Below are 19,586 nucleotides of genomic sequence, written 5' to 3'. Positions count from 1 at the left end.
AGTAAGAACACTCTCCATAGATATCTTTGATTGTAGATGGTAGGACAATATTTGAAGAATGTAATCTTAAAGATTCGGTCCATACCTTTCCAAGACAGATACGCTGATCTTCTTTCCAATTCTGTCTTCTTTAAACCGCGTACAACCTTTAAGGAAACAACTTCGTAAAACAGATCTTCAGTGTCAGTCCCTCTGTTGTTGAATCTGATTGATCAGTCCTCTGTAGAATAAAAACAACACTAAGCTAATCCTAGCTTAGTTTGCCATAATAATATTGCCAATTATAAGTTGGGGTTTTTGAGCAATTAAAACACTAACAAACTTCCCCTTTGGCTATTATTTGGCAAAACAACTCGACTACGTATAAAGACACAAACTGAAAGAACTAAGATAGGTAGCATAAAAACCAAACCAAATATCTGATTATAAAGCATAGCGGAAATAAAACACAGCATACAAGTCATGCTGGATCAAAACAACAGTCATAAACATTCTTTAAACAAGATAGGTGGTGCCATCACAATCAACGCCCAGCCAGGGCCAGAAGGTACACAAAAACACATAAACACTCCCCCTGAGTTCATACTCCCCCTTTTTGCCAATGAAAGCCAAAGTATGGTCAAGCATTGGAGGGAGTCTCACTGTCAGACTTAGCAGGTTCAGCACCAGCAGATTCAGACAAGCTTAAATGAAGAAGAACGGTGGCCAATTCAGTACGAGCCCCTGTCAGCTGTTTCGCAATTGTGCCGTGAACAGTCTCAAGCTCAGAGACCCTTGCCTTCAACTGAATAGAAAGTTGGAGATCCCTTGCATGCGGCGAATCATCAGCCACTGTATCAGCTTCAGAATTGGAGGGAGCAATCACCGGTGTAACATCACAAATATGGTCTCCAGTCAAAAGTTGACGATCAACAGTATAGAGCAGAGTCGGACTGATCACCTCACTAGGCATTGGCTCAAGGACCTGAGTTGTTAGAACTCCAAAAATCAGATTAGGGAAGGGAAACCTTACCTTCTGCTCTCGTGGATTGATTAAGGTGAGAATATGATAATAAATCCAGGCTCCCAAGTCAATCGCCATTTTTGTTCCAATCTGAAACAATAGACCTGCCAATTGCTTGCCAATCGTATGAAAATGAGCCGATAGAAGCCAGTTGTGAAGAGAAAGACAATGTAAGATGACATATTTGGAGGTGAGCTGAGAGCTAGGTAGATAATCCTTTTCACCAGTAGGCCATGTATAAGTCTGTCCACCTGTGAGGGTCTTTGCCACTAAATCCCAGTCCGTGATTGCTTCTTCGTGCACTGCTTTCAAACCATAATATTCATTTATCATATCAGGACCGAAGACATACCATTTTCCTCGAATGAAGATTTGCATTGGCCGTGGCCCAGTCAGAATGTCAATCTCCTCATTAAGATTTCAGTAGAACTCATAAGTCAGGAGCTTTGAATAAGGGCAAATCGAGGTAACAGTCTTCATCAGGCTCACTTCACTCAGCAAAGGCAAGATGTCGCAAACAGAATTCATCTGGTGTTCATCAACAGATCTCTGAACAATAAGATCTCTCCTGACCATGGTGGACCATTTACCTTGAGCAGTGGAAGAAACAAACTGAGGCTTGTAAATAGATGTGTCAGAACTTTCAACAGGTTGAACCTCAGGAGTGATACTCCGACCTCTGGAACGAGTAGATGGTTTCCCCTTTCTGGTAGAGGATTTGGGAACGACAGCACGTTGAACAGCAGCAAGACCTTTTTGCTTAACAGATGACCGTAGTGTTTTGAACACTTGTTGAATTGGAGGATTAGCTTCAGGTTTGAAAGACTCACTGGACTTTCTTCTCTTCTCTGGCTGATCTACTTCAGCATTGTCATTACCTGACTCAACAACAACTTTCAAAGGAACATTATTTCGTTTTGATCTGCTCGTTTCCTTGGATGGGGAATGAACAGGAGACACAGAGTGACTGGAATCAGAAACATGGGCATAAGAACTTCCAAGAAGATTTGTTACTTCTCGAATTTTGAAGGTGGTGGAATCAGGATGTGCAGTAGCCTCAACAGTCGGGGGCTTAGATGCATGAGCTTGGGTGCTATAGACTTCAGCAAGGATCTTTTCATCTTCACTCGAGGACTCAAAAGGATGAATCACACGGTATGGTTCTGGAATGGAGGCTGCAGGTAAACCAGCAAAGTGTCGGACATGTTCAAGACTTTCAGCCAAAGATGTGGAGGTGTAGACTGGGACTCCATCTATTCTTTCAGATGCATGGGTGCTTGAGAGTTTAACAGTCTCAAATTTAGCAGACAAACCAGAGAGATTACCAGAGGGACAGATTTTATGTGGGGCACCAGCAATCGCAGAAGGAGGCAGAGCAACATTATCAGCCGAGTAAACAACCAAACTTAGATTGTTGGTCTCCTCAGAGGGTTTATCTTTCTCCTCAGACACATCAACAACAACACTTTTTAAAGGATCAGACTGTTACGAAGAATCTCCAGCCTGTGTCTGGTTTCATCCTTGTAACACCCCCCAAACATGGCACAAGTAAAAGGCCTTAACACATGCAGATAACACAACAACACACTAGCACAGCGGAAGATAAAAGGGTAACTGGATAAAACAAATCCAAACGGGGTGTTATGCAACGTTTACCAACAATGGTAAACGCTACGTGTACAAAACTATCCCAAAGTCAACAGTCTAATACTACATCGGCACACATGCCACAAAACAAGGATAGAGGTACTAAACTACCTGCCACTAGACATCGTGCTCGTCTAGACATCACCTGAAAGAACACAAAGATAAACATGGGACGACGCCCGGTCAGCGATAATGCTGGTAACCCACCAATACCTGTTAAGTATCGTACATAGATAGGATATATACAGAAATCATTTCGAAACGGAATACGTATATATAAGTGAAAACCAAGAGTAAACACCAACTCAGGACTCATCACTCTCACAAGCAACACAGGAACACATCCCAAGACCACAAAGGACAACAACAACAACTCAAGGATAAAGACACGACAAATGGCAACACATGCCTTTGTGACTACACACGTCACAAGAGAGAACACACAACCATGGCTACACAAGCCCTCGTGACATCACCCATTACGAGTTGATATGCCTTCCTTATGCCCGGTTCTAACCTTATGGCTACCCCAACCTTATGTCTAGTTCCAACCTTTACCTCCAGGACCCCTGTACACCAAGTTCAACCTTATTCCCCCGAGGACCGTCGTCCCCTCTCTAACAGATCTCCAACAAAACCACCGATTACATAGTACACGAGGTACCGTACACACACATGGCAATGCATGCCCTGGATAACACATGTTATCCCCCATAAATACGTGAACCTCACACAAAGGCCACAGCTCCATAGTCACGTCACGGCCACCACGAGGACCGCTACAATACCTTGGTGACTAGTGTCCCATACCACTAATCCTGCAATCCAGGTAAAGCCACACACGCATCACACCTCAACAAGAATCAATCAACGGATCATAACGAAGGTATGAAACATACTCAATCAAGGAATGGGTCACAGCCCAACAACAACAACGATGAATAACACAAGTTATCATCAACCATTAGGATGGTACAAACAACACACACGCTGGCATTTAGATACCAAACTAGCATGCTTATCAACGAGGAAACCAAAGGTAGTTCCGAAGAACACAAGATTCATCACGGTTCAACGAAACACAATGTTGAACACTTAGCACAATTCAAGGCACCAAAGTCCTACATGGATACCTACCATATAGTTCTAGACATACGAAACATCAAGAAGACACTCAAATAGTTCCATAAAAGAACAACGGGAAGTCAAAGGACCAAATACCGAGTCAAAATAATCACGGGGAACAAATCCCATCACAACACCGCTTGTGTACCCGCGGGTGGTGCCCTGCCCGTGGTTCCGCCCGCGGGAAAACCTTCCTACAAGCCTTGTACCTGAGGGTGGGACGACGGGTGGTGCCCCGCCCACCGTTCCGCCCGCGGGTACATGTCATGTACCACAATACACCACTTCGCGGATTTTCAACTCCAAACTCAAAATCAAGACCAAAACATGCCAAATCTCACCCAATACAACAAAATGACTTGAATCATAGGAAATGCCAAGAAATGGCACAAAAGGACCCTAAACACAAGCTCTAGATATGCATTTTCACAAGATCATGCATCAACACTCACATTTCAGAGCAAAACACAAGTAGAATCCAAGAAATCACATATAGGTAAGCAAAATAGGTTTAAGTAGAGCATGGGTTACCTCTTGTAGACTAAAAGACTTCACTTAACACCTCAACAAGCTCCCCACAAGGCTTACTTTCCAAACCCACTTCAAGAACAAACCAAAAGATCATAAAGATCCTACTTTTAAGAAAAAGACATCTAAGATGGAACCAAAAACACAAGATGGACTTAGATCTTACCCTCCTAGATGCCCAAATAGGTGAAAGGTTGAATCTTGGAAGCAAATCTTGGAATCTTGACAAGGTCTCAACTTAGCTTGGAGAATAAGCTACTAACCTTTCTAGAGAGAAGGTAGAGCTAATGTTTTAGAAAGTGTAAGGGATGAAATGAAAATGTCTTCTAGGTTAGGTTACAATACTAACACTTGGTGAAAGGTCAAGAATGCCCTTACTAACATTTAGAAAGTGTAAGGAACAAGGGAACTCCCCTCAAAGCTCAAGGTACAACATAACTTTGAAGTTGACTAGTCAAATACTAGTCCTTGAGTATTAAAAATCAGGATTTTAGGAATTGACTCTTCAATTAAGATAGGATTAATTACTCAATTAATCCATGGATTGAATGTGGATTTTTGGGGTGTCACATCCTCTCCCCCTTCAAAGAAGCTTCGTCCCCGAAGCTTGGGTACGACGAATTAGAAACAAACGGTGGTAGGAAACAACATTGTGACAAGAGGTTCAAGAATAAGCTCTTTTGGTCAAAGCTCAAAAGGTTCTACAAGGATTCCAAACAAGAAGAAAGGCATAACAATCACGAACTGACAAGAACTTAACAAGGAGTAGATTGAGCATCACAAACTCTAGTCTTAACACCAACACCTACTTCTATCCAAACACTAAGAGCAAGACAACCAACATGAAACACCCACTACTACTACTAAGCTCACTAAACAACAAAGCAACAAGCAAGGGCAAGCACGCAAGGCAAGCAACCAACGATGAAAATGATGTACCTTCTACGAACAACTCTGGGTACCGCTCCCGCATAGTTGACTCCAGCTCCCAAGTAGCTTCCTCAATCCCATGATGTGTCCACCAAACTTTCACCATCTTAACGGATTTCCTCCGTGTGTCCCGAGTCTTGAAGTCCAAGATTTTGAGTGGTCTCTCTTCGTAAGACAAATCCTCATCTATCGGTATTACTTCTGGTGGTAAAACATGAGCCGAGTCGTGAACATAACTCTTGAGCTGAGACACGTGAAACACGTTGTGCACTCTCTCTAATTCCATGGGGAACGCCAAACTGTAGGCCAAGCTTCCAACTCTCTCCAGAATTTCATACGGGCCTATAAACCTAGGGCTTAACTTCCATTTCCTTCCGAACTGCATTACTCCCCGGGTGGGACACACTTTTAACCAAACTTTATCCCAGACCGTGAATTCCACTTGTCTACTAGCCAAGTCAGCGTAGGACTTTTGACGGTTTTGAGCCGCTATCATCCTTTCCTGTATCTGTTTAATCTTCTCGGATGTGTCAAGCAAATATTGAGGTCCCAACACTATCAGATTGATAAGATCCTCCCAACATAGTGGACTGCGACACTTCTGTCCATAGAGAGCTTCATAAGGTGCCATGCGAATGCTCGAATGATAACTGTTGTTGTAAGAAAACTCGATCAAATCCAAATGGTCCTCCCAAGACCCTTGAAAATCTAGCATACAAGCTCTCAACATATCTTCAATAGTCTGTATAGTCCTTTCTGTTTGCCCATCGGTGGCTGGGTGGAAAGCAGTACTGAGGCTTAATTTGGTTCCAAGAGCCGCTTGCAAGGATTTCCAAAAATGAGACAAGAACCTTGGATCCCTATCGGAAACAATATCCCTCGGAACTCCATGATACTTTACCACTTGGTTAACATAAGCTTGAGCCAACTGTGTCATTGTCCAAGTCTCCTTCATTGCGATAAGGCGGGCAGTCTTAGTCAAACGATCAACTATCACCCAGATTTTGTCCTTACCCAAACGGGTTGTCGGTATTCCTCCCACGAAATCCATAGATATAGAATCCCACTTTCCTTGCGGAACTTCTAATGGTTGCACCAACCCCTTTACCTTACAACGTTCCGCTTTCACCTTCTGGCAGTTAAGGCATTTCCCAACAAATTCTGCAACTTCCTTCTTCATGTTAGGCCACCAATAGAAGCCCTTTACATCCTTGTATAGTTTGTCGCCTCCGGGGTGAACTGAATAGGGTGTGTTATGACCCTCTTCTAAAATCTGCCGTTTCCACTGCTCACAAGACGCGGGTATGCACAACCGACCCTTATACCTCAAGTGCGCATCCTTCTGTTGCTCTTCCTTAATTTCTCCCAGAAATGTAGGCACAATCCTTAAGTTGTAGTAACTGACTTCTGTCTCAACATCACCGTGTTCCACCACTTCCAAGTCCATCCGTTGGAACTCTTTGCAAAGTTCATCAGCCACTACCCAAATGGAATTAGTGGTATGCTTCGATTTCCGGCTTAAGGCGTCCGCCATACATTAGCTTTTCCTTCGTGATACTGAATATCCAATTCGTAGTCCTTGATGAGTTCCAACCACCTTCATTGTCGCATGTTAAGATCCTTTTGGGTGAAGATATATTTGAGGTTCTTGTGATCCGTGTAGATCTTGCAACGCACCTCATACAGGTAATGTCTCCAAATCTTCAAAGCAAACACTACGGCGGCCAATTCCAAATCATGCGTAGGGTAATTCTCTTCGTGAACCTTAAGTTGTCGCGAGGCATAAGCAATTACTCTTCCATTTTGCATCAGAACACAACCTAGTCCTCTCTTAGACGCATCACTGAATACCTCAAACCCTTCCGTTCCTGATGGCAAAATTAAAACTGGTGCAGTCGTGAGTTTCTCCTTCAAATCTCGAAATGCTAACTCACAAGTTTGATCCCAAATGAAGGGCACTTCTTTCCTTAATAACTTAGTCAACGGTTGAGCCACCTTGGCGAAATCGAAAACAAACCTCCTATAGTAACCTGCTAAACCAAGAAAACTTCTTACTTCCGCTACCGATGTAGGTACAGTCCAATCCTTCACTGCCCGTATCTTATCTGGGTCCACAGAGATCCCCCTACTATCAATCACGTGGCCTAGGAACGTCACACTGTCTTTCCAAAACTCGCATTTAGAAAACTTGGCGTACAGCTGCTTTTCCCTCAAGATCTGAAGTAGCGTCCGAAGGTGTCTAACATGCTCCTCCTTATCCTTTGAAAAAACCAACATATCGTCGATGAATATGATCACGAAATCATCGAGGTGGGGTTTGAACACCCTGTTCATCAAGTCCATAAAAACTGTAGGGGCGTTAGTCAAACCGAACGGCATAACTGTAAACTCGTAGTGACCGTACCGAGTCCGAAATGCAGTCTTAGGAATATCCTTGTCAGCCACCTTAATCTGATGGTACCCCGACCTCAAGTCAACTTTGGAAAACACTCCTGCGCCACGGAGTTGATCAAACAAGTCGTCGATTCTTGGAAGAGGGTATTTGTTCTTGATGGTGACTTGATTCAGCTCCCGGTAGTCGATACACAATCTCATGCTACCGTCTTTCTTCTTTACAAACAAAACCGGGGCTCCCCATGTCTGTAACACCCCGTGTTACGGCCTTCAATCCCGGATTAATTATTAAATTAATCCCGTTAATAATAATTAAATATGATTTAATTCGGTTAGGTTTTCTTTAATTAATTAATAAAGGTCCACCATGAACCGTGGACCCTTGCCTAAATTAGAGTCCTAAGCCTATTAGGAATAAAGAAAGTAAACCCTTTACTATTCAGATTCTAATTAGGAATCCTAGACCTAGTTATCTATTAGGAATAAAGGAAGTAGGCCTTTTACTATTCAGACTACGATTAGGATTCCCTTTAATTAATTAATATGGTCCACTATGGACCATGGACCCTTATCCCTAAACCCAATCCTTAGTTCCAAAAGGAATAGAATTAGCAAGCCTATAATATTAGTTCCTAACCAGGACTCCTAAATATATAAATAGGGGACTTAAGAGGCACCTAGAACCCCCCACCACAATAAACGTTCCACCACCCCAAAGTGCTCCAAGAATCCCCTTAGAAGAAATCAAGAAAGCAAGAAAGCTTAAAGAAAGACCCTTCATAGCCAAGGAATTAATTAAGGCTAAGAGGTAACCCATGTCTCAACAAAACCTATTTTCATAGCTATGATTTCCCCTTAGGGTTTTCCCCCGTATGATTGTGAATGGCGAATTACTATGATTATTGTTGATGTTGATTTAATGATTCCATGGGGAATCTTGATAATCTTGATATTGGGAGTTTCTTGATAATTGTGATGTTCTTGATGATTAATTGGGATTCTTGATGATTATGTGTTGTTCTTGATGATTATGATGTTCTTGATGATTAATTGGTATCCTTGATGATTATGTGTTGTTCCTACCGAATCTTGCAATTAGAAGACGAATCGTATTCTTGTTGATATAAAAGTGATTAGAACCCTAGGTTATACCGTATGCTTTGATTCTTGGATTATCGGGTGGGAAATCGCATGTTTGGGTGTTGATTATGTTTAGGAAAGCATGATAGGCCATGTGCCGTTCGTTTCCCGTATTTGATCCGTTAATTGTCTACTCGTTGTTGTTAATTGCGTTGTAAAGTGTCTAAGCATGGTTTTGGGTTCCACAACGGTTCCCGGGGCGAAAAGTGATGAAAAGAGTCAGTGGGGGGTAGGTGGGGGTAGGGGACCCGCCACCTACCCGCGGCATTCTCGGGCAGCTCCGGCAGCGGGCAGCTGCCCGCCGGGCACCCGCTGCCCGGAACAGTGGCAGCCGGCGGGCAGCCGGCGGGTGGACCCCCCACCCACCGGCTACCCGCTGGAAAGTGCACTACCTCGGGCTCCCGGCTTCCCCGTTTGATGTTTCCCCGATCCCCGTGGTGTCCCAACGGACCCTGTTTGTCGTGCCTATGTCTAGTTTGATGTTTCGGGTACCGTTCGTAGGTTTATGAGTCTGTTATATCGCATGCTAGTTGAATTGGTATCCCGGTGACCTAGGTGAAGGAAGTATGAACCCCTTAGGGCCATTCTTAGTATGTGATGGATCACGCATAGGGTTGTTATACGCTTTATCCCCCTTCCCGATGTGTAACGTGGGTTGTATGTGCTTGCTATGTGTTATGTGTGTGTGCTACCCCAATTCGGTTGCGATCGGATTGGTTATCCTGAGCTGCGGTTCAGAAGCTGGCTGCGGTCAGATTTGTATTCCTGGCTGCGGTCAGATGACATTCTCTTGGGCTGCGGTCCACCGTTTGGTTGCGATCAAACGTTTCTATACGAGCTGCGGTTCGTCCTTTATCCTGGCTGCGGTCAGATGACACTCTCTTGGGCTGCGGTCCACTGTTTGGTTGCGATCAAACATTATGATGAGCTGCGGTTCATCGGTCGGTTGCGATCGGCCTCCCCGTGTTGCGATACGGGGCATGGTGCTGCGGGGCCGTGTCAGAGCTATATGCGCTGACCCTCATGTATGGGCATGCGATTGGTCCTGTGGCGCCAACAAAGTGTGTTATGTGTTGTGACCTGGACGAGTTGTGATTACGAGTGTCTTGGGGGATGTGACTATGGGATTTATATTGGGGATTGTTCATGTTGGGTTATGATCATTGTTTATGCTTTGCCTTATTTGCCTTATCTGTTGTGAACTGCATATGCTCGTTATAACTGTTGCTTGTGTCTGGCCTTATCTGTCGAGTCATTCCCGGTTTTAAAGCTAGAGTTCATAGGATATATCTTCATGCTCAAAATGGTTTTCGTATATCTATATATATCTCTATACGTATTGTATTTCAACGCGTTGGAGTGGGTTACCAGCATCTCTCGCTGAACAGATATATTTGGCTTTCAGGCACAGAAGATTAAGTCACTGGAGTGCGCTAGAACTTAGAAGTAGATAGTTTCCCTTTTGGCCTGCGTGCCACGTTTACGTATTTACGCTTTGAGGATATTAGTTAGTTAGCCTGTGCACTTGGGTTCTCTAGCCCAGGTGTGGCATAGCACCCCGAACGCTTGTATTTATATCTTGGGATTTAATAAGATTCTACCTTTATTATAAGTTTTAAATGTCTTGAAAATCTGGGGTGTTACAATGTCAATGTACTTGGCCGGATGTAATCCTTGTCAAGGAGTTCTTGTAACTGGGTCTTCAGCTCTTGCATTTCTGGCGTAGCCAAACGGTATGGGGCCTTAGAAATGGGAGCAATGCCTGACATAAGATCCACTGAGAACTCCACTTCCCTAGTAGGAGGCATACCCGGTATTTCCTCGGGAAATACATCAAGGAATTCACGGACTACGGGTATAGTTTGACCTACATCTCCTTTTGCCTTCAAGTTCTCGACCGAGCACAAGTATAAATCATTGCCTTTATCCATATACCTCTTCATCTTTATCATAGACTCTAGCTTAATCCCGGGTTCTTCCGTCTTTCCCTAATAAGATATCCTTTTCCCACTGGGTCCTCGAAGTACCACTTTCTGGTCCTTGCACAGAATTTGGGCTCTAAACCGTCCCAACCAGTCCATACCTAAGACCACATCTATCCCGTCCAAGTCGTACTGGATTAGATCGCTGGGAAACTCTCTCCCTTGATATTAATCTTGATGCCCTCGAAGAGACGGTCACACATCCTAACCTCTCCCGATGCTACCTTCACGTGGAACTTCACTCCAGTGCTCCCGGATAAACCCAACTTCTTCACGAGCCCGGGTGACACGAACGAGTTAGATGCTCCTGAATCTAACAAGATCGTTGCCAGGACAGATTGCACGAGAAAGGTTCCAACGACCACATCACTGTCACTTGTTCGAACTTCACTAAGGGTAAGCACTCTCTCTTGGGGTGGCCCTTCCGTCGGATGATGAACCTCTATTATTCCATTCCCTCTTATGCCCCGGAACGTCGGCAAGGTAACTGCACTAGGATTTACCCGGGTGGACGTACCACCTTTGGTCCACCGCTCAACCACTCCAAAAGCATTACTAGATTCGGCCAACCGAGATTTCTTAACCACTGCACTCACATCTTCAAACGTTGCAGCACACTGACAGAGTGGCATCGCAAACTTCTACTACAACAACACGATTACGAAAAGATAACAAACAAGCAACGAACAGAAAGCAACACACAGCTCACCGCGCAGCCTAGAGTCCCAAGCCTAACACTTAGCTTCTTAAGGTCACTTAGAGGTCTCAAAACACACTTAACCACTTAGAAAGTCTAGACTTAACTCATCCTAGGCTCAAACCTAGGCTTTGATACCAACTGTAACACCCCCCAAACATGGCACAAGTAAAAGGCCTTAACACATGCAGATAACACAACAAAACACTAGCACAGCGGAAGATAAAAGGGTAACTGGATAAAACAAATCCAAACGGGGTGACGTTTACCAATACCTGTTAAGTATCGTACATAGATAGGATATATACAAAAATCATTTCGAAACGGAATACGTATATATAAGTGAAAACCAAGAGTAAACACCAACTCAGGACTCATCACTCTCACAAGCAACACGGGAACACATCCCAAGACCACAAAGGACAACAACAACAACTCAAGGATAAAGACACGACAAATGACAACACATGCCTAGGCAACAAATGCCGTTGTGACTACACACGTCACAAGAGAGAACACACAACCACGGCTACACAAGCCCTCGTGACATCACCCATCACGAGTTGATATGCCTTCCTTATGCCCGGTTCCAACCTTTTGGCTACCCCCATCCTTATGTCTAGTTCCAACCTTTACCTCTAAGACCCCTGTACACCAAGTCCAACCTTATTCCCCGAGGACCGTCGTCCCCTCTCCAACAGATCTCTAACAAAACCACTGATTTCATAGTACACGAGGTACCATACACACACATGGTAACACATGCCCTGGATAACACATGTTATCCCCCATAAATACGTGAAGCTCACACAAAGGCCACAACTCTATAGTCACGTCACGGCCACCACGGGGACCGCTGCAATACCTTGGTGACTAGTGCCCCATACCACTAATCGTGCAATCCAGGTAAAGCCACACACGCATCACACCTCAACAAGAATCAATCAACTGATCACAACGAAGGTATGAAACATACTCAATCAAGGAATGGGTCACAGCCCAACAACAACAACGATGAATAACACAAGTTATTGATAAGCTTAATTTCTAGGTATTATTTAGAGTAATTTTAGTAAGTGAGTTGCATAAATAAATTAAGTTTTAGGGTTAATTTTATTATAAATATTATATTTAGTTATATGTTATAGTTTAGATTGATTTTAATAAATATTAGGATACTGTTACTTTTTATTAATTTAAATAAGTTTTTTTTATTTAGATTTAATTAAGTATATCATTAGGTTATAATTATTTTATTTTATATTATTTGTTTTGTTTTTCTTAGGGAATGGCGCAACAAAAAGAGAAAAGGAGGGGATAAGTGGAAGGAATTTGTTTTGGTTTTGAACTTTGGGGACGGCAGAATACAGAGAAAACGGGGGAGAAGATAAAATAAAAAGAAATAGTTGGGAGCGCAGCAGCGGGTTCGGCGAGGAGATTCGGCGAGAAGACTTCATCGCAAGGAATTTTGAGCTTCAATCACAACTATCATCTCTTAGGCTTGAATTGATTTTCTTCCCTACTTTATTTTGTTTAAATTTCCATAATGTTATTTCTTGAACATTCTACACATTCAAATATGATTCTTGGCTAGAACTCTTAATTGGGGATCTGGATTAGCCTAGATTAGATTAATTGACTACTTTTTCATGTGTTGATTCTTTCAATTTCAATTTAATTATTGAACTTGATTATATTTATTTTATGTATTTTAATTGTGAATTGTGTGACTGGCCACTGCATAATTCTAATATTGGGGTTCATAAAAAGAACTGACAGGTGAATTATGAACCCAGAACTCGTAAGAAAAACACAATTGACCAAAACTAGACATAGCTTTAGGTATTTGTGGTGATATTTGATTGTTGCTTAATGAGTTTAATTAATGTTGGTGAGATATCGACGGATGATCACAGTTAATTGGATACAACCTAGTAGCTCGACGGAGTATTAGGATATATTTGAAGCAATCATCACTATAGTCTTAAGAATCAATACTTAGGAGAGTTAGTTAATTATCTAATAGGTGAACCCCAAATCCCAAATCTTTTCTCAATTGGATTTCCCTTTGCTTAAAATTCATAAATATTCTTCTTAATCACATTAATTCTATTTATTTGCGAATTTCCTTATCAACAATTTGATTATTTAAGATAACAGTTAATAGTGTTCTTCGTGGGATCGACCCTGGAATACTCCAGGAATTTATACTGTGATTGACTCTGTGCGCTTGCAGATTATAGCAATCAAGTTTTTGGTGCCGTTGCCAGGGACACTTTATTAAACTGTTTTCTTTAAGTTTTTCTTTTCAAATTTATTTTAGTTATTAGGATCGTTATTATTTTATTTTTATTTTTATTTAGTTTTTTTTTCTATTTCTATTTTGTTTGTTTATGAACTTAAGGCGATCAAAAAGGCATAAGAACGCTGAATTATTTCCTATTTATCTTGAAATTGAGCGTACTTGCAGAAAAAACAGGATACGAAGGCGGCTTGAAATGGCTGAAAACAATAGAGTGGGTCAACTGGATGACCCCGTACCACCAATAGTTCCACCTCCTCACAATCAAGCAGCTCAACCACGTCTTCGAGACATCCAAAGACCGGTAATAGCTGTTAACCCTTCTTGCATTCAATTATCTAGTGCAGCTAGAAATTATGAACTGAAGACTTTCCATCTGAATATGCTCCCTACCTTTAACGGTTTGGGAAGTGAAGATGCTTTGGGTTTCATGCGTGAGCTCTATAGTACGGTACAAACTTTACCTTTGAATAATTTATCTGAAGAAGAGCTTAGAATGAAATGTTTTCCATATTGCATGAGGGGTGATGCTAGGCAGTGGTTGTTAAATTTACCAGAGGGTTCTTTAAGAGCTTGGGATGATGTTTACAGTGCTTTCATGTTTAAGTATTATTCATCTCAAAAGACAATGGACTATAGGAGTAGGATATGCACTTTCACTCAAAGAGAGGCTGAGTTATTTCATGAAGCATGGGATCGTTTTAAATTGCTTTTGACACAATGTTCACACCACCAATTTCCATTGTTATTGTTGACACAATTCTTTTATGATGGTTTAACTCCTAATTGTCAGTCTCTTGTAGATACTGCTGCAGGTGGATACACAGGTGATAAAAATAGTGATGAATTAGAAGCTATCGATGAGAGCTTAGCTACTAATTCTCGAAAAAAGGCAGTGAGAGGTCGAAGAGCTGCTGTGCATGAAATTAGCACACAATCTGAGTTGACAACACAAATGGCTGAATTGACTAAACAGATTAACTTGTTGATGAGTCGTGATAGTTCGAATAGAGAATTTTGTGCTTTTTTGCAATACATATGGTCATAATTCTTCTGTCTGTATGAATGCAGAGTCATCACAACCATCTTATGAGGAAGCTAATTACATGGGATCCAACATGGGTAGGCAACAACCAAGAAATGATCTATTTTCTAATACATATAATCCAGGTTGGCGAAATCACCCTAACTTCTCATGGAGAGATCAAGGTAATGGTAATGCAAGACCAATGGGACCACCCGGATTCCAGCAACATGGACCATCAGGATTCCAGCATCAGCAATACAGACCTATCCAGCAGCCACCTGCACCACAACAGTCTCAACTGCCTGCTCAGGAGAAGAAGCCTCAATTGGAGGAGATGTTCATGCAATACATGGCTAGCCAGGACACTATGATGAAGAAAATGGATGCAAAAATTGATAAGGTTGCTCAGTCCAACCAAGCATCCATTCATAATTTAGAGGTGCAAGTAGGTCAGTTGGCTAAATTGGTTGCAGAAAAAGATCAAGGTAAGTTTCCTAGTACCACTGAAATAAACCCTAGGGAAGGAGCTATGGCTGTCACTTTGAGAAGTGGTAAGATTTTGAATGAAGTTTTGAAAGAAAAAGAACCCATGAGTGGAAAAGAGAGTGATAAAGAAGAGGAACAAGTGCCTAAAGAGAATTCTAGTGATCAAAACCTCACTTCCTCTACCGTAAAACCTTATGTACCCCCCATTCTATATCCACAGAGGTTGCAAAAGAGGAACCAGGACAATAACTTTAAAAGATTTTTGGAGGTTTTTAAAAAAATTGCAGATTAATATTCCTTTTGCAGAAGCACTTGCTAATATGCCATCTTATGCCAAGTACATTAAGGAAATTGTGTCGAATAAAAAGAAACTGGAAGAGTTTGCTACTGTGCACTTAAATGAGGAGTGTAGTGCTATTCTACAAAGCAAATTACCTCCTAAGCTAATGGATCCAGGAAGTTTTTCTATTCCTTGCACTATTGGTAATACTGTTGTTGATAAATGCTAATGTGATCTAGGTGCCAGTATTAACCTTATGCCTTTAACTCTTTTCAATAAGTTGGAAATAGCTGAAATGAAGCCAACAACAATCTCTCTTCAACTTGCTGATAGATCAGTCAAGTACCCGCTTGGAGTAGTGGAGGATATATTGGTAAAAGTTGGTAAATTTTATTTTCCTGCTGATTTTCTGATTCTTGATATGGGTAGTGACATAGATACATCTCTTATACTTGGTAGGCCATTTTTGTTGACAGGAGGAGTATTAATTGATATGCCTTTAGGGAAATTGATTTTTAGAGTAGGTAAAGAAAAAGAGGAATTCTCTATCTCTAAAGCTGTAAAATTACCAACTTTTGATGAATCATGTCTTTTTGTTGATGTTATTGAGAAACCTTCAGAAGAAGAATTTGTTAAGCATTCACCTAGTGAAACACCACATCAACTTGCACTTAAACCACCTTCATTGCGGTTCAAATACGAATTTTTGAGTAACAATGATACTTTTCTGATGTTTTCTTATGCTCATTTACTTCATGCAAAAGAAGAGAGATTGTGGAGAACATTGACTAAAGCTTGGCATGACAAAAATAATTTTTGGAGAGAATTCAATGTAGGGCAAGAAGTTTTGTTGTCTAATTCTTGTCTTAAGTTTTTTCTAGAGAAATTGAAGTCTAGATGGTTTGGTCCTTTCATGGTCACTAAAGTTTGTTCGTATGAGGCCATAGAGAATGACAGAGAGAAAAAGAGACCATTCATGGTTGCTTCACCAAAAGGCAGCCCCGGAAGAAACTGGCAACTAACAGGGAAGTTTCCTGTTTATTTCATTTTCTCATACTTGCTTTTATATTTAACATTGAGGACAATGTTGAGTTTGAGTGTGGGGAATAGGAAAGTAAGATTAGGGGATTTTTTCTGCAAATTTTATGCAAAATAGGCAATATCAAAAAAAAATCTGCATTTTTCTTGCAATTTTCTGCAACATTTTCTGCATTTTTCTGGAATTTTCTGCATGCATTTTTCTATTCTTCTGCACTAATTTTCTGCATTTTTCGGCAATTTTCTGCATCTTTCCCTTCATTTTTCAGAAAAATAAAGTTTAAAAAATGCCATCTAATGATTATGTTGATTGGGAGATAAGTTCTAGTGTTTTGGGAGTGCATAATATCAATGAATGTGTTTGGATATATGTATGCTTGCATAGAGTTGGTAGTCAAATTTTGTCACACCGTGAGCTTTTGAGCCTAGAGGTTGCCCACTGCAACTTATTTTCATTTTGAGTGTTTATTTGCCCTCTTTGATTGTGTTGCTTCTAGAATTTGCTTCATACCATTTCAGAGCTACATGTTATATGATGACACGAGAATGATTTAGGCATTAGGATTTAGCCTTATAGCCTTGAAAATGACCACATCCTTATACATGTTATTTTTCCCCTAGTGAACCATTTTTGAGCTTTAAAATGAATAAGACATTTTTCTTCATTAGCCAGTCCCAAAGAACCTTAGCTCATAAAAAGAAGCCTCTTAACCCGTCCTTGGGTCAGTGGATGTCATTATTTCATTTATCTGTGCAAGATGACCAAAAGTGACAAAGTATGGGTGAGATTGGAGTTGAAAGGCGATTGTATAGCTGGTTTGCTTTGGGTGAGGAAGTGGTTGTGATCAAGGGGATGAAAATGAAAAAAAAAAAAAAGAAGAACAAAATGATATGTTCTAATTTGTGGGTTGAAAAATCTTGTTAGCCCAAACTTTTGTGCTCATTTTATTTTGAAAACGATTTATGAGCAATGAAGGCATGATAGAAATTTGATAATTATGGGAAGAGTACTATTGAGGGTGATGTGGAAATGATGAGCTATGTATTCGGTTTTACCAGAAAAGAAAAAAAAAAGAGAGAAAAAAAATGAAAAAAAAAACAAAAGAAAAAAAATATGAAAATGAGATTTTGAAAGTTATTTTGGGAGTTTATCAGTGAAAAGGATGAAGGAAAATGAAGCAGTGATGACTTGTTTTGGTAGAGTTCATTGTATTGGTAGAATACGAGTTCTTGCTCTTGATATGGTGAAATTATGGCTCTACTGATTCCTTGGACTTTATTTGTATTTCCTTATATCATTTCTTTCTAAAACCACATACCCTTAGCCCCATTACAACCCAGAAATAAAGACCTTTTGACTCGTGTCTTTCATATAATTTTGGTAGTGGAGTTTTGGTGGACAAGCAAGTCTATGGCAAGTGCACTCTCAATAGAGGATGGTGTGTACCTTTCTTATACATTTATTTAAGAGAGGTTGAGTGAAAAATCGTGATGACTACTATTCTCTATTGTCTTGTGTGCATATGACTTTGAACTCTCATGAAGTATTATGTGTTTACCAAGTCCCTTGAATTGAATGACTAGTTGACATGGTTATGGTTGGTAGTTTGATTCCATTGCATAAGTTTGCTTGGGGACAAGCAAAAGCTTGAGAGTGGGAAAGTTTGATAAGCTTAATTTCTAGGTATTATTTAGAGTAATTTTAGTAAGTGAGTTACATAAATAAATTAAGTTTTAGGGTTAATTTTATTATAAATATTATATTTAGTTATATGTTACTAGTTTAGATTGATTTTAATAAATATTAGGATACTGTTACTTAAGTCTTGCCACAGGAGCAAACGTTTCATCATAGTCAATTCCTTCTATCTGAGTGTATCCTTGTGCCACTAACCGAGCTTTGTTCCTTGCAATATTCCCAGCTTCATCAGTTTTATTTTAGAAGATCCACTTTGTTCCAATTATGTTGACACGATCAGGTCTTGGTACTAGATCCCAAACATGATTTCGGTCAAATTGGTGTAGCTCCTCTTGCATCGCCTTGATCCACAGATCATCCTGTAAAGCTTCTTTTACATTTCTTGGTTCTATCTTTGAGGTATAGCAAGCAGATTCAGATATTTCTATCAGATTATTTCTTACTCTGCTCGTGGTCTTCATCTCATCTGTTGGATCACCAATGATGTTATCTGATGGGTGATTTTTCTGAGTTCTGGTGGGTTTGTCTTTACCCATATCATCAATAAGAATGGTTTCCTGTTCAGAACTTTCTTGATCTTCATCTGAGGATTCTTGTGTTTTGGGCTGACTGTTGTCATCGGCAGTATTCAGCTCACTGAGAAGAGGATCTGTCTCTGGATCAGTCACTATTGTTTCAACTGATTCGTCTGGATTTTCGTCTATAACAACATTTACTGATTCCATTAGAGATTGAGTTCTTTTGTTGTAGACTCTATAAGCTCGACTGTTTGGAGAGTATCCAAGGAAGATGCTCTCATCGCTCTTAGGTTCAAACTTCCCTCTTGGTTCCCTATCAATCAGCACATAACACTTAGTCCCAAACACATGAAAGTACTTCAAGTTCGGCTTCTTTCCCTTCCAGATCTCATATGGTATTTTGGTCGTACCTGGTCTAGGATAGACTCTATTCATTGTATGACAGGCTATGTGAACTGCTTCAGCCCAGAAGCGCTGTGGCAGGTGAGAAGCATGTAACATAACTCTAGCCATTTCCTGCAAGGTCCGATTCTTTCTTTCCACCACACTATTCTGTTGGGCTGTTCTAGGAGCTGAGAATTCATGTGATATTCCATTCTCGGAGCAGAAATCTGAATATAGAGAATTTTCAAATTCTTTTCCATGATCACTTCTCAGTCTCTGAATTTTTATTATAGGCCCGTTCTTTTCCTTTTGAACCTTTATGCACAAGGTTCTAAAGGCATTGAAGGCTTCAGGTTTTTCTCTTAGGAAGTATACCCAGCTGTACCGAGAGAAATCATATACACAC

The 19,586-nt window shown here is 40.9% G+C and overlaps 1 protein-coding gene across 1 annotated transcript; it reads right to left on the bottom strand.

The window, feature by feature from the left end:
- Positions 1 to 619: 619 nt before the first annotated feature.
- Positions 620 to 1,381, bottom strand: LOC109170961. The gene has a single exon (XM_019320093.1). The coding sequence runs from the start codon at positions 1,379 to 1,381 to the stop codon at positions 620 to 622; it is 762 nt and encodes a 253-aa protein (XP_019175638.1).
- Between the last annotated feature and the right edge of the window lie 18,205 nt (positions 1,382 to 19,586).

The sequence above is a fragment of the Ipomoea nil genome, unplaced genomic scaffold, assembly GCF_001879475.1.
Source record: "Ipomoea nil cultivar Tokyo-kokei standard unplaced genomic scaffold, Asagao_1.1 scaffold3384, whole genome shotgun sequence".
In the NCBI taxonomy this organism is placed as follows: domain Eukaryota; kingdom Viridiplantae; phylum Streptophyta; class Magnoliopsida; order Solanales; family Convolvulaceae; genus Ipomoea; species Ipomoea nil.
Note: the sequence above shows the minus strand (reverse complement) of the source record. Positions and strands in the feature narration are given on the sequence as shown.